Genomic DNA, 25,140 nt, shown 5'->3' with positions numbered 1-25,140 from the left:
GAGAGAGAGGGGGGCGAAGAGTGGGAGTAGGTCAGAGAGAGAGGGGGGCGAAGAGTGGGAGTAGGTCAGAGAGAGAGGGGGGCGAAGAGTGGGAGTAGGTCAGAGAGAGAGGGGGGCGAAGAGTGGGAGTAGGTCAGAGAGAGAGGGGGGCGAAGAGTGGGAGTAGGTCAGAGAGAGAGGGGGGCGAAGAGTGGGAGTAGGTCAGAGAGAGAGGGGGGCGAAGAGTGGGAGTAGGTCAGAGAGAGAGGGGGGCGAAGAGTGGGAGTAGGTCAGAGAGAGAGGGGGGCGAAGAGTGGGAGTAGGTCAGAGAGAGAGGGGGGCGAAGAGTGGGAGTAGGTCAGAAAGAGAGGGGGGCGAAGAGTGGGAGTAGGTCAGAGAGAGAGGGGGGCGAAGAGTGGGAGTAGGTCAGAGGGTCAGAGAGAGAGGGGGGCGAAGAGTGGGAGTAGGTCAGAGGGTCAGAGAGAGAGGGGGGCGAAGAGTGGGAGTAGGTCAGAGAGAGAGGGGGGCGAAGAATGGGAGTAGGTCAGAGAGAGAGGGGGGCGAAGAGTGGGAGTAGGTCAGAGAGAGAGGGAGGCGAAGAGTGGGAGTAGGTCAGAGGGTCAGAGAGAGAGGGGGGCGAAGAGTGGGAGTAGGTCAGAGAGAGAGGGGGGGGCGAAGAGTGGGAGTAGGTCAGAGAGAGTGGGGGGGGCGAAGAGTGGGAGTAGGTCAGAGAGAGTGGGGGGGGCGAAGAGTGGGAGTAGGTCAGAGAGAGAGGGGGGGGGCGAAGAGTGGGAGTAGGTCAGAGAGAGAGGGGGGGGGCGAAGAGTGGGAGTAGGTCAGAGAGAGAGGGGGGAGGCGAAGAGTGGGAGTAGGTCAGAGAGAGAGGGGGGAGGCGAAGAGTGGGAGTAGGTCAGAGAGAGAGGGGGGGGCGAAGAGTGGGAGTAGGTCAGAGAGAGAGGGGGGGGGCGAAGAGTGGGAGTAGGTCAGAGAGAAAGGGGGGGCGAAGAGTGGGAGTAGGTCAGAGAGAAAGGGGGGGTGAAGAGTGGGAGTAGGTCAGAGAGAAAGGGGGGGCGAAGAGTGGGAGTAGGTCAGAGAGAGAGGGGGGGCGAAGAGTGGGAGTAGGTCAGAGAGAGAGGGGGGGCGAAGAGTGGGAGTAGGTCAGAGAGAGAGGGGGGGGCGAAGAGTGGGAGTAGGTCAGAGAGAGAGGGGGGGGCGAAGAGTGGGAGTAGGTCAGAGAGAGAGGGGGGGGCGAAGAGTGGGAGTAGGTCAGAGAGAGAGGGGGGGGCGAAGAGTGGGAGTAGGTCAGAGAGAGAGGGGGGGGCGAAGAGTGGGAGTAGGTCAGAGAGAGAGGGGGGGCGAAGAGTGGGAGTAGGTCAGAGAGAGAGAGGGGGGGGCGAAGAGTGGGAGTAGGTCAGAGAGAGAGAGGGGGGGCGAAGTGTGGGAGTAGGTCAGAGAGAGAGAGGGGGGGCGAAGTGTGGGAGTAGGTCAGAGAGAGAGAGGGGGGGGCGAAGAGTGGGAGTAGGTCAGAGAGAGAGAGAGAGAGAGAGAGGGGGGGGCGAAGAGTGGGAGTAGGTCAGAGAGAGAGGGGGGGGGCGAAGAGTGGGAGTAGGTCAGAGAGAGAGGGGGGGGCGAAGAGTGGGAGTAGGTCAGAGAGAGAGGGGGGGCGAAGAGTGGGAGTAGGTCAGAGAGAGAGGGGGGGCGAAGAGTGGGAGTAGGTCAGAGAGAGTGGGGGGGGCGAAGAGTGGGAGTAGGTCAGAGAGAGAGGGGGGGGCGAAGAGTGGGAGTAGGTCAGAGAGAGAGGGGGGGCGAAGAGTGGGAGTAGGTCAGAGAGAGAGGGGGGGCGAAGAGTGGGAGTAGGTCAGAGAGAGAGGGGGGGCGAAGAGTGGGAGTAGGTCAGAGAGAGAGGGGGGGCGAAGAGTGGGAGTAGGTCAGAGAGAGAGGGGGGGGGGCGAAGAGTGGGAGTAGGTCAGAGAGAGAGGGGGGGGGGCGAAGAGTGGGAGTAGGTCAGAGAGAGAGGGGGGGGGCGAAGAGTGGGAGTAGGTCAGAGAGAGAGGGGGGGGGCGAAGAGTGGGAGTAGGTCAGAGAGAGAGGGGGGGGGCGAAGAGTGGGAGTAGGTCAGAGAGAGAGGGGGGGGGCGAAGAGTGGGAGTAGGTCAGAGAGAGAGGGGGGGGCGAAGAGTGGGAGTAGGTCAGAGAGAGAGAGGGGGGGCGAAGAGTGGGAGTAGGTCAGAGAGAGGGGGGCGGGAAGAGTGGGAGTAGGTCAGAGAGAGGGGGGGCGGGAAGAGTGGGAGTAGGTCAGAGAGAGGGGGGCGGGAAGAGTGGGAGTAGGTCAGAGAGAGGGGGGCGGGAAGAGTGGGAGTAGGTCAGAGAGAGGGGGGCGGGAAGAGTGGGAGTAGGTCAGAGAGAGGGGGGCGGGAAGAGTGGGAGTAGGTCAGAGAGAGGGGGGCGGGAAGAGTGGGAGTAGGTCAGAGAGAGGGGGGCGGGAAGAGTGGGAGTAGGTCAGAGAGAGGGGGGCGGGAAGAGTGGGAGTAGGTCAGAGAGAGGGGGGCGGGAAGAGTGGGAGTAGGTCAGAGAGAGGGGGGCGGGAAGAGTGGGAGTAGGTCAGAGAGAGGGGGGCGGGAAGAGTGGGAGTAGGTCAGAGAGAGGGGGGCGGGAAGAGTGGGAGTAGGTCAGAGAGAGGGGGGCGGGAAGAGTGGGAGTAGGTCAGAGAGAGGGGGGCGGGAAGAGTGGGAGTAGGTCAGAGAGAGGGGGGGGAAGAGTGGGAGTAGGTCAGAGAGAGGGGGGCGGGAAGAGTGGGAGTAGGTCAGAGAGGGGGGGGGAAAGAGTGGGAGTAGGTCAGAGAGGGGGGAAAGAGTGGGAGTAGGTCAGAGAGAGGGGAGGGGGAAAGAGTGGGAGTAGGTCAGAGAGAGGGCGGGAAAGAGTGGGAGTAGGTCAGAGAGAGGGGGGGAAAGAGTGGGAGTAGGTCAGAGAGAGGGGGGGAAAGAGTGGGAGTAGGTCAGAGAGAGGGGGGGAAAGAGTGGGAGTAGGTCAGAGAGAGGGGGGGAAAGAGTGGGAGTAGGTCAGAGAGAGGGGGGAAAGAGTGGGAGTAGGTCAGAGAGAGGGGGGAAAGAGTGGGAGTAGGTCAGAGAGAGGGGGGAAAGAGTGGGAGGGAGTAGGTCAGAGATAGGGGGAAGAATGGGAGTAGGTCAGAGAGGGGGGGAAAGAATGGGAGTAGGTCAGAGAGAGGGGGGGGGAAAGAGTGGGAGTATGACAGAGAAAGATGGGGGGGGGGACTGGGAGTATGACAGAGAAAGATGGGGGGGGGGACTGGGAGTATGACAGAGAGAGATGGGGGGGGACTGGGAGTATGACACAGAAAGATGGGGGGGGACTGGGAGTATGACACAGAAAGATGGGGGGGGGACTGGGAGTATGACAGAGAAAGATGGGGGGGGGGGGACTGGGAGTATGACAGAGAAAGAGGGGGGGAGTAGGAGTAAGAGACAGAGAATGGGGGAGGAAGAGGAGGAGGAGGAGGTGGACACGCAAGAGTAGAGGGGGAGGGGGGGGGGGTTGACTGAGATAAGGACCTGGGATGTACATCCAATTCCCATACATGTTTAGCAAGTGTGATGCATTGTTGGGATTGTTAGTATGCAACATGTACAAGAACCAAGAGAGTACAAATGAATAGTACATTTATTTTTTACTTTACAACATTTTACAAGCATGTGCAAACTTAAGAGTACTATATGAAAGGTACAATCAACAGAGGTAATGCATTTATTAGGAAATGGGCCTCAGCTCTCAGGCACTGTACATACCAATTCAAGTTTCCTTATCTATTTTTGTGCTTCCAGTTGTTCTGCAGAGTTCTTGTTTCCATTTTATGCACTGTGCTTAAAATGGAACCAACTTTGCAGAACACCAAGAAGCACACTACTAATCATGCCAAGAAAACCTGAGAGATCCAACAGCAGGATGATTCCTTCAACAATGCAATGGCCAACCACCCATCCCACCCTCTTCTCTCACAATGTGTGTGTATACTTGTACGTCTGTATGTATGACATATTGTAAAATGTTATGTGGAAAAATAAATTATAGATACTAAAACCTTAATCTTATCTTGAAATAACAGTCTTTTCTTAAGGTAACTGCACGGAGTGCAGCCTTATATAGAAGTGAAAAATGAACAATAAAGTAGTTCATAACAGAAGAGAACATAAGCTTTTGAAATGTGCTGCTACAGCAGAATGGTTAGGATTAGATGATTAGATCAAAACACTAATGAACACATACTGACCCAAATTGGGGAAAAAAGTTATCGTACAACTAGACGAAGAGAAGGAACTGGTGGAAAGAAGATATCTTGAGGCACCTAGCAATTGTAAATTTGATACCAGAAGGAAGTGAACAAGGTAAAAATTGTAACCAAAGCTTAACTGTAGTTGTTGGAGGTTAATATACTGAACAGGAAGGTCATCATTCCCTCAGCCTGGAGATTGTTCATATGAAGTTGGTGATGTTTGCCAGAAATGTGACCAGATTATTATGAAAGTATGTAGGAGTGGTAAAATGGAAGCATTGCAAGTAATATTGATGCCAGAGATGAGAAATAACTTACAGCAGAGTAAAAGTATATGGATCAGACTGGTATGTAGGTCTAAGCAGATAAGAGGGTGTCTCAGGGCCCATGTGTGGCAAGAGAAATCCACCCACATTCGACTCCAAGCCAACCCAATTAGAGGTGTAGACAGTTTCACAGTAAACATTTGCTTCCAATCGGCAACTTCACAACAGGAAAAGTGAGAAGGCCAAAAATGTAATGGGCATCAGCTGCACCAAAAATAATAAAAGAAGGAGAAAGAAACAATGGAGACAGTAGGTCGGTGGGGCCAGCTGAGAGTTCCTCCAGGCTCTGCATGTGACGGAAGTTGTGCCTCCCACAGCCATCCCACCAGAGACCCATTATAGTCAAAGTGTTAAAGAGATGTTCAGCACCCACTATTCAATGAAGTGCTCCCCTAAAATGGAAACTGGGGTGCAACAGAGAAAGGGGGAATGGCATCTCATTGCAATTAAAACAGAGCACAAGAGAGATGAGAAGGGCAGCTGGCAAAGGAGGTAGGTTGAGGGCACCCAGACCCAGCCTGCAACAGAAGACACCTCAATCGACCTTTCACACCACAAAGATAGTGTAAAACATACATGAGAATAAAAATAATTTTTATGGAGAAAACAGTGCCAATTCAACAGTACATGACATCTCCCAATGTTAGAACCAAAGAACCCAGGATACTACGCTTAGCATGAACAGGCAGAAAGAAGGGACATTCCATCAAGAATTAGGCTTGGCAGCTAAAATGCGGGAGTAGCTCTTGACATTTTGTTTTTAGTGGTTTCAGTTTATTAAAGTGGGCAGCAGCCCATCAGATGTTACATCTCCGAGTAAGAAGAGATCTTATTTGCACCTGCAAATCTGCAACTGGGATAGTCAAAGCAAATGTTAGAAAAGTAATCACTTCTCTAGTGAAACAGTCAGCCAGTTTATTCCCTGGAATATGTATGATTTGGGACAGAGAAAGACTACAGAGCACGCAGTACAACTAAGGTCCAAGAGGTGCTCTTGAATAGCAGATATCAAAGGGTGACAAGAGTAACATTGATCAATGGCCTGGAGACTGCTAACTGAATCACAACAATTAAAATGCAGTTGGGTGAGATCAGTTTAATAATGAGAAGGGCTGTGTTAATGGCTATCAGCTCCATCATAAAAACACAGAATGTTCCTGGTAACAAACATTGTTCCTGATCTGCGGGAGATGTAGAAGCACGTCCCATCCTATCCATGCTTTTAGAACCATCTGTGTAAACGACAGGAGCACACTGATACTTCTGAAGAACTGAGGAACAGTTGTCAAAAGTCTGGGGGAAGAATTAAACTTTACAGCCCTGAAGTATATCAGTCATAATCCATGGCCTGGGTACTATGCTACAGGGGAGTGAGGAGAGTGGGGATATGGGAAAAACACAGGGATCTTATTCTGAGGATGTTAGGCAGAGGGCCTTAAGGTGCATTCCAACTGGTACAGGTGCCGGGGCCTGGTGTCAGAGGGTTGACGCCCTTTCATGAAGAAAAAAAAAAGTGATAAGTCAGATGAAAAGGAAATTGAAAGGTGAAGATTGCATAAGAAAGCAAGAGTTGGTACAATCTGAACTGAAGAGGGCAGGTTCCCATTTCAGCAAGGAGACAGTATCTATAGGACTGGTCTGGACAGTGTTACTCCACAAAGATGGACTGCGCCCAACAACTGCAAATCTGAAGGTGCCACTGAGCCATATGACCATGCAACCATAGACCAATTGGGATAAGATCAGAGCTCTGTAAATAAGGGGTGATCAGTGAAATCCACATCCCAAGAGGTGTGGGCAAGGAAGCAGAGGGTGTTAAGCTTCCACATGCAGCTTGTCTTCAGTTCACAAATATGGGGCATCCAAGTAAGGTTCATATAAAAAAGGAGGCTGAAAAAAAATGGGATTGTGCAACAAACTTCCAAGCACTGGGCACTCACGTAGAGTTCTAAGTCAGGATGGACTGGGTATGATGTCAGAACTGCACGAGTTCCATTTTCACAGGTGAGAACTGGAACCACATGAAAGGGTCCAAGTGGAGGCCATTTGGATGACTCCTTGGTATCAGCCAAGGCTAGAGTGGGAGTTATATCAAATGCAAATTCATCAACATACAGCATGAGGGTTATCAGCAGCCTGACAAGGCCACCAGCCCATTAATGGTGATGAAGAGACCAAGAATAACTTGTGGAATAGAACTGAACTAAACTAAACTCCGTCCCAACAATGAATAAAAACCTGTAGGGAGCATTGGAGGCCCCAATCATGTAGGACAAGTAAAATGTGATGGTACCAAGTGGTGGTGTATGCTTTATGCAAGTAAAAGAAGACTGGAATAAGGTGTTGCCATTTAGAATAGTGCTTGATGGATTGCCACTTCCAATGTAATCAAATGGTCAGTTGTGGAAAATCCCTCCTGGCAACCACACACATATATGGACAAAAAGTCCCAATATCTGCAAACCCAGCATAATCAGTGAGCAACCACCATTTCAAGCAGTTTACACAGCACACTAGTGAGGCTAACCAGTCATTAGCTGTTGATGGATGTTAGGTTTTTGTATTGCTTCAGGTGTGGGACATGATAATATCTTGCCATTGCAATGGGAAGACACCTTTCACCCAAACACAGCTGAAGACCCTGAGTAGATGGAGCCTTTGAGTAACATCTGATTAGGAATTTAATCAGGTGAGGCCACCTCATGTGATGAGGCCAGAGCCCGAAGTAGTTCCAAAGCAGTGAAAGGTTCATTACATAATTCAGCATGGCAGGAGGAGAAGGATTTGGAAATGCCTTGAACTTGTCATTTGTGTTCGAAAGGTAGTAATGCAAGAAGAGGACATCAGCACTGACACAAAGTGGGTCGCTAGGGGTACATCAAGAACCAACAAGTAAGTACGAAGACTTCCCTATAGGAAGAGACCCATAACAGTTGTTGAACCCTGGAAGCCCAGTAGACTATGGACTTTGGCCCACACCTGGGATGAAGGGATATATGTTCCCAGTAAGGAGACATAGAGCTCCCAGCATTCCTTCTAACTACATTTAATCAGATAGCTTCATTTGGAGGCGAATGCACTCACTGCAAACCAAAGTACATATCCCTCTAGATACTATCTTGGAACCACTACAGCACAGAAAGCACTGTAACCTTTAAGCATCAGGGAATGGTGACTGGTGAAGTGTCTCAGAGTGATACAGACTGCAGAACAAGATAGATTCAGTTGTTGTTCTGGTAGGTGATAGTAATACCCACAGCAGTTACACTGAATCGTCATATTGGAGGTGTCCTGGATACGTGTGAAAGGCCAGGAAGACAGATCTGCCACTGGAGGGGGTGAAATCCCATCAATGAGCAATAGTTCAGAATCTGAAGATGTGGGGGAGATTTGGCACATCTGGTGTCACCGGAGTAGCCTTCTCCCCTCCTGCTCCTGTTTTGCAACTTTGGCAGTCAGTATTCATGCTGTGGATGTAGCAGCAGACATAGAGCAGGCAGCCCTGGGATGGACAGACCAGGCCTCTTTCTGCCACTGTTTGGTGTCTGACCTCGTATCTGTGGATTTCCAAGGTGAGGGGTTTTGATTACAGTATAATAATAATAATAATAATAATAATAATAATAATAATGTCATTTGGTTACCTGCCTTACGGCAGGTAAGGATTTCATAGCCCTCCATGCTTCTCTGTCCCCTACTTTCCTCATTATTTGTCATCCTCCTGTGATCTACTGATGTCATCCAGCATCGGGTGTATTCTTCTGCCTTTTCCTTGCTTCCCCGGAATAAAACCTCCAACTGCCCCACTACCAGAATGCAATCTCATCTCAAATTATGTCCTACCCATAGACATAGAATAGAGAGAGATAGAGAGAGAAGTTACATGTAACACTTAGAAGGTGCCACAGGTCTACTAAAGAGATTCTTTAAACCACACTTGTCCGCCCTATTCTAGAGTATTGCTGTGCGGTGTGGGATCTGCATCAGGTGGGACTGACGGATGACCTTGAAAAAGTACAAAGAAGGGCAGCTCGTTTTATATTATCGTGAAATAGGGGAGATAGCGCCACAGACATGACACGCGAATTGGAGTGGCAATCATTAAACAAAGGCTTTTTTGTTGCGACGGGATCTTCTCATGAAATTTCAATCACCAGTTTTCGCCTCAGATTGCAAAAACATTCTGTCGGTACCCACCTACATAGGGAGAAATGATCATCTCGATAAAATAAGAGTAATCAGGGCCTGCACGGAAAAATTTAAGTGCTCGTTTTTCCCGCGCGCCATTCAAGAGTGGAACGGTAGAGAGAAAGTTTGAAGGTGGTTCATTGAACCCTCTGCCAGGCACTTTATTGTGAATAGCAGAGTAATCACGTAGATGTAGATGAACACCAAAATACACTGTCACAGTGCAATAAATTAATTTTATTAGATCATGCTTTAGGAGCCGTAGAAGTTTTTACATATTCTTGCTTCAAGTCTGCTGCACTTCACATTCTGCAGCTCAATTGTAGTAGTGATCTACGCAGAATGACCTTGAGGATTTATAAAACAGTGAAAATGAGGAAATAACTTATTTTATGTTGTATGGGAGTGGGAGGATTAAAGACCTTAGGAAGTTAGGTCTCTAGGAATCTGTCATGCTGGTGCGTTACTCGTTATATCTTTATTAGGTCACCAAGATAACTGAGCTAGCAATTGTGCTACCCCAGAATGTAACACCAACTGTAGAGCACTGCAGTACTGGGCATGGTACGCAAATATAACAGTGTGGAAATTTGCTTTGTGTGCAAATAAATGTAGGCTGTAGCATATTTTCTTCAATTTCACATTTGTTTCTGTTATGTGTGTCTGCCATTTCGGACCATGTTGAACCCCTATGTCTAAAAATTTTGTTTCCAATTAGGGTGTACTTCCATTGGAGTTTATAATGACAGATGTTGGAGGCTTCTCCCTTTAAAAAGAAGTTCAGAAAAGTTGTTTTGGATATATTTATTATTAACTTACTGCCATCAAGCAAGTCATTTGGCTGATCTCTTGCTTTATTTATGGCTGCTTGGAATTTCCTTGATGTTTTCTCTGTAAGCTGGTGTTCGTGATTCAGTGTTAGATGTGGCTATGAAAGAATGTATTACAGGAGATAAGCATAATGTTTTCACTCGCACATGATCTACATTTATGTAACAGATATATGACTTGTCAATTTAGTGCAACTAAAAATTACATTTTCAGTTTTTTTCTGATTTACAGTTACCATAATTCATGGTGTTTAAACCAGATACCAGAGATTCTTAGCCTGGCTTTGCTTTGTTGCTTTCGGTCTTCTATGTCATATCCAGCTGCAATAAAAGTGGTACCATCAGCATACAGAACACATTTACACAGCATGATTTTAGGTAGGTCATTAATATAAACTATAAACAATAAAGGTCCTAGCATGGAACCTTGAGGCTTCTACAAATCCAGAGCTTATATCACTACAGTGGAACAGATGCTTCCTATTTTCAAGATTAATTTGAGAAGAGAGTTCTGAATCTCTTATGCTATAGCACCTCAGTTTATCTATTAGAATCCAATGACTCACAGAGGTAACTGCCTTGTTCAGATCAATCAGTAAGGCATCAACTGATGATTTCATTTCAAATGCACTGAGGATTGCAGAAATGATATTTTCAACAGCTTTCTGTTTAGATGAATTTTCTGTGAAGCCATACTGAAAGTTCGCAGCGTTCTGTTACAGGTGAAATGTTTATAAATTTATTGACACATGCAATGTACTATTTTCAAAAGTGTTGGCACAAGAGAAATCTGATGTTATGAACACATGACCTGTCTCCTTTCTTATGTAGACAGACAACTAATGTTATCCTTAAGCAGGCTGGAAAATACAACTCCTATCTCCAAGGGTGTTGCAATATTTATAATACATTCCTTTGTAACGGAATCTGGAATATAATCACTTCCCAAGAGCTATTATTGTATGTGAACGATTTAATCTGGGATTGTTTCATAGAGATAGATTGTGAGGAGGCAAGAATTCGCTTTATAGTGGTTGTTTGGGCTATCTCTCTTATTATTTATTATTAAGACTTTTCACATGTTTGCATGCTCCTGCCTGAAGAGATTTCCAATTTGTTGCAGGTCAGTGACACACTTGTTGTCATAGTACATAAGGCAATGACTGCAAAAAGAGCAATGTAAAATAAGACCACTAGTTCTGATTTTACACATGGGGAAATAGTTAAACGAAAAAGTACTGCAACAAGTCAAAATGACATGCAATAAAGCAGGTCACTAGTGAACAGACCTAAGACTTCATGCAAACAGTAACTATTCCAATCATACAACATCTATGAAATGAGATCATGGGAAATACGGAAGCGTCCGATCCCACCCGTCTGCTTTGACCCATGACGTCACAAATATGGCGGAAACAAAAACACACACACACACTTCCCACAAGAAGCCTAATGACACTAACGGGACAAGCGCGGGAAATGGGGTGGTTTGGGTGGGGGGCAAACTAAATATAAACAAATTTAGACACCTTGCGTAGCTACAACGTGTAAGTGAAGACAGCCATGCATGAATACCCACCCACCTCCCCAGGGGTCGTAACCCCTGCAACCCATAGAAGATAAAGATGCTTCTGTAGCTGATTAGTGTTTTTTGTCTTTTTTTAAAAAAAAAAAAAATCTCACGGGATAGAACGAACAGATCAGAAAGATAAATATAATAAACTAAAACAGAAATTCGAGGAAACATAATTAAAATAAGTAATACGTGTTTTTAAATTTAAAAAATCTCACGAGATAGAACGAACAGATCAGAAAAGTAAATAAAATAAGATAAAACAGAACTGGAGACAGCCACACTCAAACCAAACTCCGCGCCGTCATGACATCACACACGACAACACCCTTACGTCACGGGTCAAAGCCGACGCGTTGGATCGGACGCTTCTGTCAACCCAGATAATGGTACAACAATCAGTTTTTTTTCATGTGCAGCAAAGGTGATGCAATACAATTTAAACAAAAAATTTCTGACGAGAATATAAGAACATCTACCTATAAATGGGGATACTTTTTGGGTGGGAAAGACATTATGTAGGCCTACATGTTTTTTTGAACTGAAGTAGTCTTAATAATAGGAAATGAGAGAATGTTCTAATTTCTAATGGACGGGTTGGAAATGTGAGATCCCATAATAATAAGTCTGCTGCCTATATCCCACTCTTGTCAGTTTATAAATGATGCATATGATAATGTGCTGAGCAAAGCATGAAGGGTCAAAAAACAAGAGAGCAGAATGTGGTATCTGTGATGTGCTGATGTCAGCCTATTTTCTCAGTACGCAACGAAATAACTCGAAGTTATGGAAACAGCAGTCTATCTTAAATCCTTATGAAACACACAATGTTAGAAAAACAAAAATTATGCAAACAGGGGGACAAAAATAATGTTGAATGGAAAATAGCCTTGAAAGCAAATACTACATAGGATGTAAAGAACTGAATGAATGGGAATATCTAGAAGAAATAAAGATAGCAATGCAAAGTAGACAAAAAATTATCTTTAAAAAATGAAGTATTTTCAGCAATATTCCATCCACTCCAAGAGAACCACTGAAAAATGTTTTGTTTGGAGGTTTCAGTTATTTTGCAGGAAGTCTGACCCTGAGCATATATGGTAGTCAAAAGCCGTCTTAAGATGAAGCTAGGCAAAAAATGGAAGAGAGGAAATGGGTTAGCAAGGTGAGAAATGAAATGCTACCACATAGTGAGAGAAGGCAAGCAGTTACTGGTGGTAATAAAAAAGAAAGGATAACGACAAGGCAAATTCTGCATGGACATGGCCTCATTAAGGATTATGTAGCATAAGAATTCTTAGAAGGGATAAGGACAGCAAAAAGTCTCAGGATTCACTTTGTAGTTAATTAGTTTCATGTCTCTTGGATCATTTTGTAAGTAAATTGTACCCTAATGACATGGACCAAGTCATTTTGCATTCACATCGCAAATGACCTGAAGGAATTTTACAAATACAGAGAACTGAAAAATAAAGCCAAGTAGCATAAGATACAGAGACAGTAAAGGCTGTTCACAGAGTAGAAAATTAATTATGAATGCAATCTGCAGCAAGAAAATAATCAACAGCTACTTATTACAACTGGAAGAGCAGAAGCCTCTTGTTAGTCATACGAAATGCTGTAGGGCTAAATGAAAATAGTGTACGGAAGAAGTATAATCTGTTATCTTCATTAGAAATTATTTGTTACGCTAACTTATGAAATTAGTTTCTTATAGGGTCTTCTTTCCGTTAATGTGAACTTTGACTTGTTACATGTCAATGGGCTCTCCATAATTGATGAGATCGAAGACACATCGTACCTGAACAATTGGTGCTCGTTATATTCTGAAATTCTGTAGTGATATGTTGAAACAGCCATGTTTCAGAAAGATCGGCTTTCGTCATATTTCGTAAGATTTTATATTTTCCCTCAGAGAATGCTAACTCGTGTAATTAGGTTCAGTACACAATAAAGATAATGGCACAAGTGGGCCTACTAGACGTGGATGCAGTCAGATAGAGGCCAGTCTAAAACCATGTCTTAACTCTGCACTGGAACCTCATATTAATAAAGTAAATTATTCACTTCTCATATGACTAATCAAATAAACCTGCAATAACAGTTCGTACAACCGTAGGGCCTAAAGCCTCGATTGGAATCAGATAATTTATAAACAGGGCTGGGGGCACTTAAATAGTGTTTTCCCGTCTGTCACTCTTCCAGAAATTTATTTACGGGCTTAACTGTCATATGTAACTTCTATAACTAAAACTTCAGCAATTGCAGAACTATCAATAGTTATATTTTTTCGAACTTTGCGGAAAATTAGTTTTCTGTGTTAAAGGCAGTGCAAGATGAATGATGACAGGAACAATACAATTAAAGACATGAGTTGCCAGGGTCATACCAAAGTGTAAGGCTTGCGATAAAATTTCAATATATTTAAAACTCTAAAACGAAGTGAGTATTAAAGACTAAAGATAAGTGAGCATTGGCGCTTACAAGGATCTTTCACTATTCATACTGGTTATTACCTGGTTCAGGTGCTCCTTCGCTCTCTAGCTTCTGTAGGAACCTCGCTCGCAGACTAGCTATCTGCTGATCTATTTGAACCATGCTGTAATAATTTTAGCAACAACAATGTATACGACTGTCACACAGCTCACAAGCTCCGAGACACTTACGTTTCTTCATGCACTTGACCTTTGACTGATATCACTCACAGCAAGTACTGACGCGTCCACTTCAAATTCGTTCCAACAAACTACGCTCACACGACAAGTCAGGCCAGGGAAGTTCTAACTACAACAAAAGCCATGCCGCCCCACATACACAGGAGACATTTGAAGTGACATTTGTTCCGGCATAACTACGGCGCCGAATCCAAAGATAAGTACAGTAGGCATACTTCCCGACAATCTCTTCCAGGTAAATTAAATGAATTTTTTGGGGTCGTAGCTCTTCGAATGTTTTGTAACTGTTAGTTATAATAGTGAACAACATCACACCATGCTTCCTGATGGCCTTCGAAGAATACTGTAAGCCACTTATAAAACTGAAACGTATGGAAAAGTAGCACTTTTTTTTTTTTACATGTCTGCGAATTTTCATCCAGCTCTTATGTATAAATGTGCAAGTCACTGTAAATTATTAGTTCTGCGTGCATTCCCGAAACGAGAAATAAGTCGAGTGTAGGACATACGTGGATTATTCATTTAAAATCTGTTTCCTTCTATTACGTCGATAATTTTCAGGTTGTTTACTTCTGTATATATTTCTACAAGAAATGAAGTGATAACATGACGTACATCCAGCATATAACAACATTATTCCAGTATTGCAGTTAAAGTGTTACGTAAGCAATCTTCTTCGTACACAATTTGTAATTCTCATGAACGGCCGTAAGTATTTAGTATGCATCGCTCCTTTCGGGCAAAGACACGAAAGACTGACTCCAATTGTAACTCGTTCATTCTGAAGTCATCTGTTAGCACAAAAGGCTTTCGTAAAATGTCACTGAGTTCACAGTTAGATACATCTACCAAAAATCTTTCTCATTTCTGCCTATTATCCGCAGCGTGTTCTCGGATAACATTAATCATACATTTATTTGTTTATGTCTCTCTCTCTAAATCGTTGTTGTACAAGACATGCACATGATAAGGCATACATTAAAAAAATGCTCTCTGTAGTCTGGAAAAAGTATAAAGGTAGAAATGAAATAATCCAACAAGTTCTTAATACATCTCAAAAGCAGTTCTGGTCCTATCATGCTTCCTTTAAGGCACAACCATATTTACTTTTGTATCGGTCCAACAGGATACTCTTTGCATGTGGAAACGCGGCTTAATCTTTGTATCTGTATATACCTCCTGGCCAAGATAAAACGATCGTTTCCAACTGTCAACAAAACAAAAACCTCTGCATTCCGATTACATGTTCCGTATGAATTTTTTTTTATTTGGTAAGAGTCTACAAATCACAAATTCAAAAAAAAATATCCAGAATTTAAACTAATTACAAATGCAAACAGAGCTTTATGTTTCGTGTTTAGAAATTGATACTAAGTATCATAATGAAGGCCATTTTGCTCCATATTTCGGTACGTCTAGTCGCACAGTGTGTTTTAGACCCAAAAACAAGTACAAGTCAACCGTATAGCGCAAAGGATGTGCCAATCACGCCAGCTGCCAATCTTGTGGTGGTTGGTATTCTACTCGGGTCCAAACGCCGAAAGATCTATGGAAAATAATCGTTTAGATATGGCGCTGGCATGGACTCTACAGAACCTGACAGCAATTACTTCACAAGCCATTCTTCAAATGATTTTATCAAATTTTACTGATTCCAGTTTTTTTTTTGTTTTTTTTTTTTTTTGGCACTGGAACTACTTATTAAGGACACTGGTCAAAAAATTCGTCACCAACAGGAGACATCAAGCTGACACTGGGCATTTGGCCTTGATAATGGCTGAGGAAGAGAAGCCATAAGTTTTGTCAGGTCTAAGCTGAAGTCAGTCACAGACGATTAGATGTGTCCGACTTCCAGTGATGTTGGTTGCTGCGTTTTACTAGCTATTCCGAATAGTGTAGAACATTTTCCAACGGATTAAGACAGAGTGATTTAGCGGGTCAGTAGAGGTACGATAGGGTGTGTGAGTCTTTGTCAACTTGTGGACGAATGCGCGCAGCCTGCGAACACAGCTGTTGCCATGTGGGCAGGTGGCAGTGTCCCCAGCAAACTCATAATGAGAAGGTATAGAAAGGGCAACAATTGGTCGCCTAAAATTTAAAATAGCTATCCTGCTTCATATTCACGATAGCTGAATGAATGGAACCAAGTCATGGTACGAAAAACAACTGACTGGCTGTCATTGTACTCAGTACCCTGTGTCATTTGAAAAGAGGCAAAGTCGTGAATCGTCGAACCACACTACACTCCTCCAGTCAGCTACTGTCCATTTCTTGTGTTCTTTGGCCGATTGAAGATGTGCTGTTTAATGTGTCACTGAGAGCAATGGCCTTTTGCAAGAAACTCAACTCCAAATATCCATTGCTTGTTCCTTCACAATGATCGTTCGGAAACTGATTCAGATAGTACCTGCATCCACAGACAGCAGCAGTTCCTGTTGGGGAATTGACAAGAGGTGACCTTCATCTCTTGTCCTTATTGGTTAGTATCTTCTTGTGCACACTATTCATTTGCTGTATTAAGTGTCTGCAAATGATACATCTTTCCTTGAGAGACACCCTAGAGATTCTTCACTGATTCATCAACAAATTGGACAGCTTTATCCATAGTATGGTCATGGACACATCCAAAACTGAATTTTCAAATTTTATTGTCGTTTACACTATTTTGTAGGGTCTGTGTTTTACGGTGATCTCTGCCTGCCTGGAGCGGACATGCAAGCATGTTTGATGGAACAGACATTGCTACAGTCAGTAGTTGTATGAAATAGAGGAAATGTATTCTCAATTGCAAATATGGTTAGACTTCAGCGGCATAAATTATTGGTGACAAGTGGAAGGCACCTGCTCGTGTAAAGCAGAGAATTTGGGTTCGAGGTCCAGTCCAGCACAAATTTTCGTATGTCAACAATAAACTGAATAAAGGTGTAAATGTGAGGTAATGTGATATGTGAATATTCACAACTGTGAATACATTTTTCCTATCTTTTAACACTCTGTCATTCATGAACCAGTAAAGCTACCACTGCATAGTTATATTTTATGTCTCTCTTTGAGACCCTTTCACACTATTATGTGACTGTATGGGTGCGTACATTTTCATTCACTACGTTTACATGAGACACAAGATGAAAACCGATTTTCAGAGACTGTTTTTCGTTGTAATGTTTACATGACAAGGCCTGAAGCGGTTTTGCTAGATCGATCTAGTATGGCGTCTTGGTCAGCTCTTCCAGTTTCTATTATAATAATCAGAATGGCTATTTCTCTTCAGTTGAATATTAGACGTAGACAGCTTCGTGCTCAGTCTAATATTTCTACTCCTCCTTCATTGCACAAGAAGTCACTCTGTCCAAATTAGATGAAAAATTTTAAAGCAAAACGTAAGCTGACAATCCAAACGATTTTCCGTTTACATGGGAACCAAAATAGATTGTGGAAGTGGAAATCCGGCAGCTGGAACTACACTCCCAGAAGAGGTATTAGAGTGTTTATACGACCAAACAGAAGATAGTTTATGAAATCCGTTTTGGGAACGCCATGCAAACATAGTGGTTGTGTGAATAGTACTTTTTGTTCTTACAGGAGCTCTCCAGTCTGGGTCACATCACACAGTCAGCATGAAGATAATGGCAATGGTGGTCATTTCTGGTACCTGTTACCAACGTCTGTCCTGTCTTCTGTCCTTTTATCTTAGTTGGCGTCTCTGTCTGCCTGTCAACTTTGGACACATACGATTTGGTCCCTGCCACCTGCGCCTTCTCATCTCAACCACTTCCTCATTTCTGTTGTGCACACTGTCTGTCATGCAGATGATTGTGAGTGCCGCCACACTCCCCCACTCACCCGGGTGGTCCCTATTCGTGTTCACAAGCATAACACTGAAGGCTTACACTATGCACCATCTCATAGCTCCCACATTGTGTCAGAATTGTTTGACAAACATGATGAACCTTGTGTGAAATTTGCACTTTAACCCTAGTTGTGATTAGTTTCAATGAGCTAGTAATGTAATTTTCCTGATCTGCTAGTTTAATTCATATAGATAACTTGCTGCATTTTTCTCTTCCACCTTCTGGTTATAAAAAGTATATGTATCCAGGTTAGATATGTATTACATTTTTTGTATTCCATGGATTCTGTAAAAACTAATGTATGAGATGTGGAAAGTATTCAAAGACGTACATTTTATTAAAATGTAGTACAATAAAATGAGTTAATTTATGAAAGATTGTTGTTGTACATTGACAAAGTTAATTATAAAATAACTGAAAATATGAATTTTAATAGTTTCTGTGGAGATACTGTTGAAGGGAGTACAATGAATTTCTCAATAAAAGTTTATTTATTCAGTTGTGCATCCTGTTTGGTGTAAGACATTTAATATCTTCTGGCAGGTTATTGAAAACATATGAACCCTTGCAGTAGAATTCTCTGATATTCACTCGGGTCATGTCATAAGTTTCTTATGGTATTTTGGTAAACAGATTTGCTGCCACCCTCAGGTGCTTCCTGCTGACTGCTGCTCTGCTCTTGTTGGCATCCTATATATGTTGGCCGTTATCTCCTCCATCACTACTCTCTTCTCACTGTCTGTGCAACCACTGTGATGGGTGGTGGCAGTGATGGGGATGGAGATGCCCGGCTGTGGATTATGGTCTTCATTGTCTGCACTATCGTCGTCGGTTGCGGACCTTACTGTAGTGCAATGCTTTTCTTTTTCTGTGTTCAGTGCAAGAAAGCCTACAAACACTGATGTGTATCTACATGCTTCCAATAGTCGTCACAACTCCCTGCGATCCATCTGCAACCATGACAGACTTCCAACTGAACACAAGCACCTATGTACTACATTCTGAATGAAACGCTGCAGCAGCTAGTGGACAAGGCGTGCATTTAGACAGGATGTTGCTTAACAACAGCAGGAAGAAAATGAGGAGCACAGATCACTAGTATGCATCCCGTTTGTCGGTAATTATTCCAGTAAGTCGGGAGAACACTGTAGCGATACAATGTTAAATGTATATTTTGTCCAATCCTACCCCCTCCCCAAACACACCTTGACACTACTAGGTGCAGTAGCAGACAGCCTAGGCCTTCAGACACCAGGCATCTACCAAAACCCTGCTAATGTGGCGATGCATTAACTGAAGAAATTGTATAAACAGCAGAAGAGAGGTGCCGTAAGTATAGATGCCACACTGAATTGCGCCAGACCACCAATCAGCTGTGGATAACGATAGTATAAAATCTGGCCATACTACAGATTACTAGAAAACCAAGGCAGGTAGGCTACCCTCCTCCTCATGGGATTGCATCAACAATGAGGCCACTGAAAATAGCGTACAAGACAGTCTGATTAGCAAAGTTAGTGGTCACAAGTGGAATCATGCACTGAACTGAGAAAAAGCAAAGCATTCCCATACAATGAGATCTGCACCTGACAACGATAATATGGACACTGCAGACCACAGTTCACAGCCATGTGTCACCACCTCCACCACTGCCATATCCTGCTGCGGTGGCTGAATGGATAGCAATAGGAGCGAAGTGACATCAGAGGTAATGGCCAATGTACCTAAGACGCCAACAAGAGCAGAGCAGCAGTCATCAGGAACCACCTGAAAATGGCAACGACGCTATTTGTCAAAATGTCGCGGAGAACTTACAGCTTAACCCAGGTGGACACCCAAGAATTCTACAAGTTAGAAATACAATGGAAAAATGTCACGTCAAGTACATGTACCAAAGTTTCCAACTCCTCTCAGTGATAAAGGTAACTCCTTGAAGCCTCTGTAGAGGTTATTTCTGGTCCTAGAGCTGTATTCATGCTTTTTACTGTTTCTGAGAAAAGAAGGAAGGCTCTGCAGGATATTCTAAAATTAATAAAAGCGGTAATCCTTACAACATATTTCTGTGCCATGAAAATTCTATTCCTGTAAGTCATGCTACCGCAAAACTGATACCATAACTTACTGGTGAGTGGAAATATATAAAGTAACCTAGTTTCTTCGTTTATAAATCACTTGCAGCAGTAATCGTACTGCAAACATAGCTGAACTAAGGCACTTCATCGAGTCTGGAGGAAAGAGTTTCCAGTTAAGCTTTTTTCTACCTGTAGTCAAAAAAGTGTAACATTTTCAACCTCTTGTATGGTTTGAGAAGACTATTTTTATAGCTTATGAAGTTCCATGAGAAGCGCTGAACTGGATGTACTGAGTTTAGTTATAGTACTACTGAATCATCTTCTAGTGTTTTCGAATATTTTGTTAACTATGGTATCTTTTCAGAGAGAGTACTCATACTACTTTTTATAGGTATACTTTTTATCAGCTGCATTGAGGAAGATAAAAACCATTAATTTGCTGTATCTGATTTTCCATAATATTACCATTACTTTTGTATGAAAATATGGTTCATATATTGAAAAACCTTCACTGAGTAATAAGATGTTGCCTGTGATTGTAATTTACGATTAATTGATTCTAATATATCAGCTGTCAATGTAAATATAGTCTATTTAATTCACAGTTTCTTAAGTCCAAACTGCTTGCTACTGAAGATGTTTTCCTGGGCTAAACGTTTACTAAGTCTGCTTGCAGCAGTGCATTGTTGGGTTTCACTTACAGAAAAATGTCCACTGATCTTCTGGTGATCTTCTTCTGCAGCACAAGCCCTCCCTGTAGAAAATAATTAATGTTGTTCGACTAGAAAATCTTAGCAGAACTAGCGGCACTAAATGTATCAGTGAGAAGTATTAAATATTTCCAATTTCACGCTTTACTAGCTTTTAAATGAGAGGAAGTCGTTGTATGAAAATCCCAATATATTGTCATTTCATGAATACAAACTAACTAAAAAATCTGATGTAAACTGAAGTCACAATTTTGACATTCACACTTAATTACAGTAATTTTCAATTGCCAGATTGTAGTATACACCTAACCTGCTACCAGAAAATTTACAAAACAGATTTTCTGTGGAACACAATGCTCGCTCAGTATTCCATAAAATCGGTTACTTTCAACAACCAGTTCTTGGTAACAACTTATATAACACGCCACACGGATTTTACTAATTCAAAAAGGTCACAGTCCACACAAAAAATTCGTAATTTCCACATTTGTTTTCGTCGTTCATCAGTTAACACTTTATGGCACTCCACAATCTTACTAAGATCATAATTCCACAAAATTAAAACACCTTCTCAGAGCCCTGTTGCAAACACATTCTGTCGTCATGACGGCTGAGCTGTCTCTAGCCCACAAAATGTGGGAGAATTCTCTCACTTCTGATTGCCAGATATTCATCACAGCCAATAGCTTGCAGTTCTAAATGTCGCTATCCCACATCTTTTACTTTGTATCAATCACAACCTTAATACCTTTTTTGGAGCACTTTATAAACAATTTCAGAACACGCACAGATACCAAAGTGACTCCTCTTTACATAACTTAATTATCTGAGCATGCCTCTCGTTTCCCCATTACCATAAACTGCCGAATTACATATTACAGATTTCCCCAGAGCATATGAATCGTTCACACTATCCGGATACTTTATCATATACTCAGTTAATTGGTGTGAAAACATTCACTTATCACATTACCTCACATTTACACCTCTATTCACATTAATAACCCTAGTTACCAAATTTAAACTTTTTTTCTGCATCTGGTTTGTAAATGGGTGGATGTACCTAATTTTGGGATGCTGAATACACAGATAAAATCATTTTTCGCTATGATGTCATATTTCCTAGATACACAGCAGAATAAAAAATGGTAATAGCGAAAATTGACACAATTAAATCAAATAAAGATACACACTCAGAACGTTTGAAATGAATACTATTTTGTATGTATATATTGGGCATGATGCCAATAAAACGTCCAAATTATTTCAGAAGACATTTTCATCTTTAATCGTCTTTGGTTCTTGAAACATGTGACGATGGAGCTCGTCTTTTGTTTGTCGTTTCAGCACTCTCACTAACGAGACCCCAGCAGTAGTCATCCATCATCGAAGGGTTCCAATGGCCTCAGTAGCGGTGTTACATGGTAAGAATGTCTTGGTGAAAGCGTTCACCATGCTCATCGCTTACAGTTCCCAAATTTTCCGGGAAGAAATCAAGGTGAGAACGTAAAAAGTGAATTTTAAGCGACATTCTACACCCCATCTTGTTATAGTTGTCCAACAGATCATTCACAAAGATAATATAGTTTTTGTCTTTTCTGTTACCCACAAAGCCCCTCACAATTGTTTTAAAAGAAGACCAAGCAGCTAATTGGATATCTATGAGTTTGGTATCAAAGTCTGGATCTTTCAGCAATTTTCTTATTTGTGGTCCAACAAATATACCCTCTTTCATCTTTGCCTCACTTAATTTGGGAAACTTTTCTTTTAAGTGATTGGAGGACTCTCCTTTATCCAGAGCTTTTACAGAGGTCTTGATAAGGCCCAACTTGATATGAAGGGGAGGCAACATGATTTTATCAGGCTCAACCAATGGGGTATAGTTCACATTTACGTTTCCAGGAACATATGAGTTTCTTATAGACCATTCCTTGACTGTATAGTGGTTCTTGGTGTCACAGATGTCCCAAAGGCACAAAAAGCAGTAGTATTTCGTGAATCCAGCCTGTAAACCTGTAAGGAGTGCAACAACTTTTAAATCACAGCAAAGCTGCCGTCCGTGGTCCTTATATTTAATTGCCTATAGCAGCAAAGCCATGGTTTCATAAGTTCCTTTCATGTCTACTGCATAAGCCAAAGATTACAAATGGAAATGCATTGCCATTATGCAGTAGTACTGCTTTTGGTTTTACTGGAGTCAATAAATAGTTGCCACACATGTGGATAATGTTCTACACCTAGCTGCATCATCAGACCATTGACATCTCTACATACACATATTGAATTCTGCGTATCAAAATACTGAGTGAAGAAAGCACCTCTTGATCTGAAACAGGAATTTTTGTCCCTGGAGCTAGAAGGTTCTGTTGTTGCAGTCTCGACACCAAGAGTTCAGCTTCCTGTTTCGAAAGTCTTAGTTCGCGAACCAAATCGTCCAATTCCTTTTTAAATCAATTATAATCAAACACACAAAATAACCAATAATTCACATCAGATATAATGTTCCAAACATTATACCTATTGAAGAAACATTTTTTTTTTTTTTTTTTGCTGCATAGTATTTCATTTCCTGTACAATAGCGAGAACTCTCAGTGAGAGCTGCAACTACTACCATTAGCTGGATTATAAGAACAAATTTAACAACTATCTGACATAAAGGAGGCAGGACTCCTCATGTGTATAAGGCCTCTTTCTATTGTCAGACTTGTATAGGAGCGATGTATGGCACTACTCCACATACTGTACATGATCTTCTGGGCAATTTTAGAAAATTTTAGCAGTAATTAGATGGACTGATAATTCTTTGCTTATTTTTTGTCCCCATTTTTCTGAATTAGCTTGACAACATCTGCTGGATTTAGGCTGTCTGGAAAACTTCCTCTGTGAAGATATTCATTAGTTTGGTGGCTCAAAATATTATAAATTTAAGGTGAATGACATTTAATTATTTTAATACTGATTTCGTCATAAATACTTGAATATTTCTTTTTAAGAGCGTTAATGACAACGAAAAATCCTCTTGAAGATGAAGGATGAATTTTATCAATTTTGTTTTACAAAGTTATTCTTATCTGTTAAGAAAGTGTTGTTACCTAAATTATCTGCTACTGACAGAGAAAAGTTATTAAAAGTGTCTGTCATTACAGAGCTATCTTTAATCGGTTGTTAGCTATTTTTTTACTTTCATGATTCGTTTCTCCTGTTCATTTTTCCCATGCTGCAAATGGTCCATTTATTGCTACTATAGGATTTTTTTCTTCTTAAAGAAATGTCTATTTTGATTTTCTGATAAATTTACTTAGAACTGTATAGTATGATCTATAATATCATTTAAGTCTGTCATTGTTTGTGTCCCTTGATAATAAGTCGAGACTTTTTGCAGTTTTGCATGATATTCTGATTACATTTGTAACCAAGAATTCAGGTGAATTTAATATGCTTCCATCCATTTATTTCTTAGGAAAACAGTTTTCAAAGTATGACTATGATTATGTTACAGAATACTCTATAATTCTCAGAACACAAAGAGTTTGCGTCCATCTTTGCAGTATGTGCTTCCCAATTATTTTTTTAATTCTTCAGTTCTTCTTCCATTTATTAACCTTTTGGTTTTCCAGGTAACTTTAATTTTGTCATACAACGTGATATTAAACGTCTGCAGGTGATCATCACGATCTCAGAGACCATTGATAACGTGGGTTATGGTGTGACTCTGCAGTCTTGATGATTCTACAAAAAGCTCTGAGTGGCAGTGCTGCTGGTCCAGGTGACGTGTGACACTACAGCTCCTCAAAGATGGTAAATTCCTGACTCGTTCCAAACCAGTAGTGACAACGAGTGAAAGGAGAAGATCTTAGTGAACCAAGGCAGGACCAAGAAATGGACGCTGCTATGTTGATGGAAAGCAACTAAAATCATGTAGTAGTGGAAAGGATTAAAGACCAGATGAGTACCTATAAAATTCTACAAAGGTTATGTGAAAGAACTTACTCCTCTTCTAGCAGCAATTTATCGTTGATCGCTGGAGCAACGAATGGTACCTGGCAACTAGAAAAAAGAGCAGGTCATCCCCGTGTTCAAGAATGGGCGTAGGACAGATGCATACAATTATAGACCTATATCGTTGACGTCAGTCTGTTGTCAAATTTTCGAACATGTTTTCTGTTCAAAAATCATAACGTTTTGGAGAAAGAAAATCTCCTCTATAAAAATCAACATAGATTCTGCAAAGAGTGAGATCTTGTGAAACTCAGGTCGCTCTGTTCCTCAATGAGATCCATAGCGCTGCAGACACTGTTGCTCAGGTTGATGCCGCATGCCTTGAATTCAGGAAGGCATTTGACACGGTTCCGCACTGCCGCTTAATGAAAAAAAAATACGGGCTTATCGAGTATAGGATTAAATTTGCGATTGTATTCAAGACTTCCTTGCACACAGAGCTCAGTCCGTTTCTCTCAGCGGAACATGATCAAGAGAAGTAAATGTAATTTCTGGAGTACCCCAAGGAAGTGTGAGATGACCATTACTGTTTATCATGTATATAAATGATGTAGTAGAAAGTGTCGGAAGCTCTTCAAGACTGTGAGTAGATGATATTGTTGTCTATAAGAAAGTAGCAACTTCAGAAGACAGTATGTTACTTATCCAC

General features: G+C 42.3%; 1 protein-coding gene across 1 annotated transcript in view; it reads right to left on the bottom strand.

The window, feature by feature from the left end:
• LOC124612800 (motile sperm domain-containing protein 2-like) overlaps positions 1 to 14,224 on the bottom strand; it is an 84,306-nt gene extending 70,082 nt beyond the window's left edge. The window contains exon 1 of the mRNA XM_047141215.1: positions 13,700 to 14,224. Within this exon, the coding sequence (XP_046997171.1) occupies positions 13,700 to 13,781 (82 nt within the window). The 5' untranslated portion in view covers positions 13,782 to 14,224. The remainder of the gene's footprint in view (positions 1 to 13,699) is intronic.
• Between the last annotated feature and the right edge of the window lie 10,916 nt (positions 14,225 to 25,140).

The sequence above is a fragment of the Schistocerca americana genome, chromosome 4 (assembly GCF_021461395.2).
Source record: "Schistocerca americana isolate TAMUIC-IGC-003095 chromosome 4, iqSchAmer2.1, whole genome shotgun sequence".
Classification (NCBI taxonomy): Eukaryota; Metazoa; Arthropoda; class Insecta; order Orthoptera; family Acrididae; genus Schistocerca; species Schistocerca americana.
This window is presented reverse-complemented; position numbering and strand designations above follow the sequence as displayed.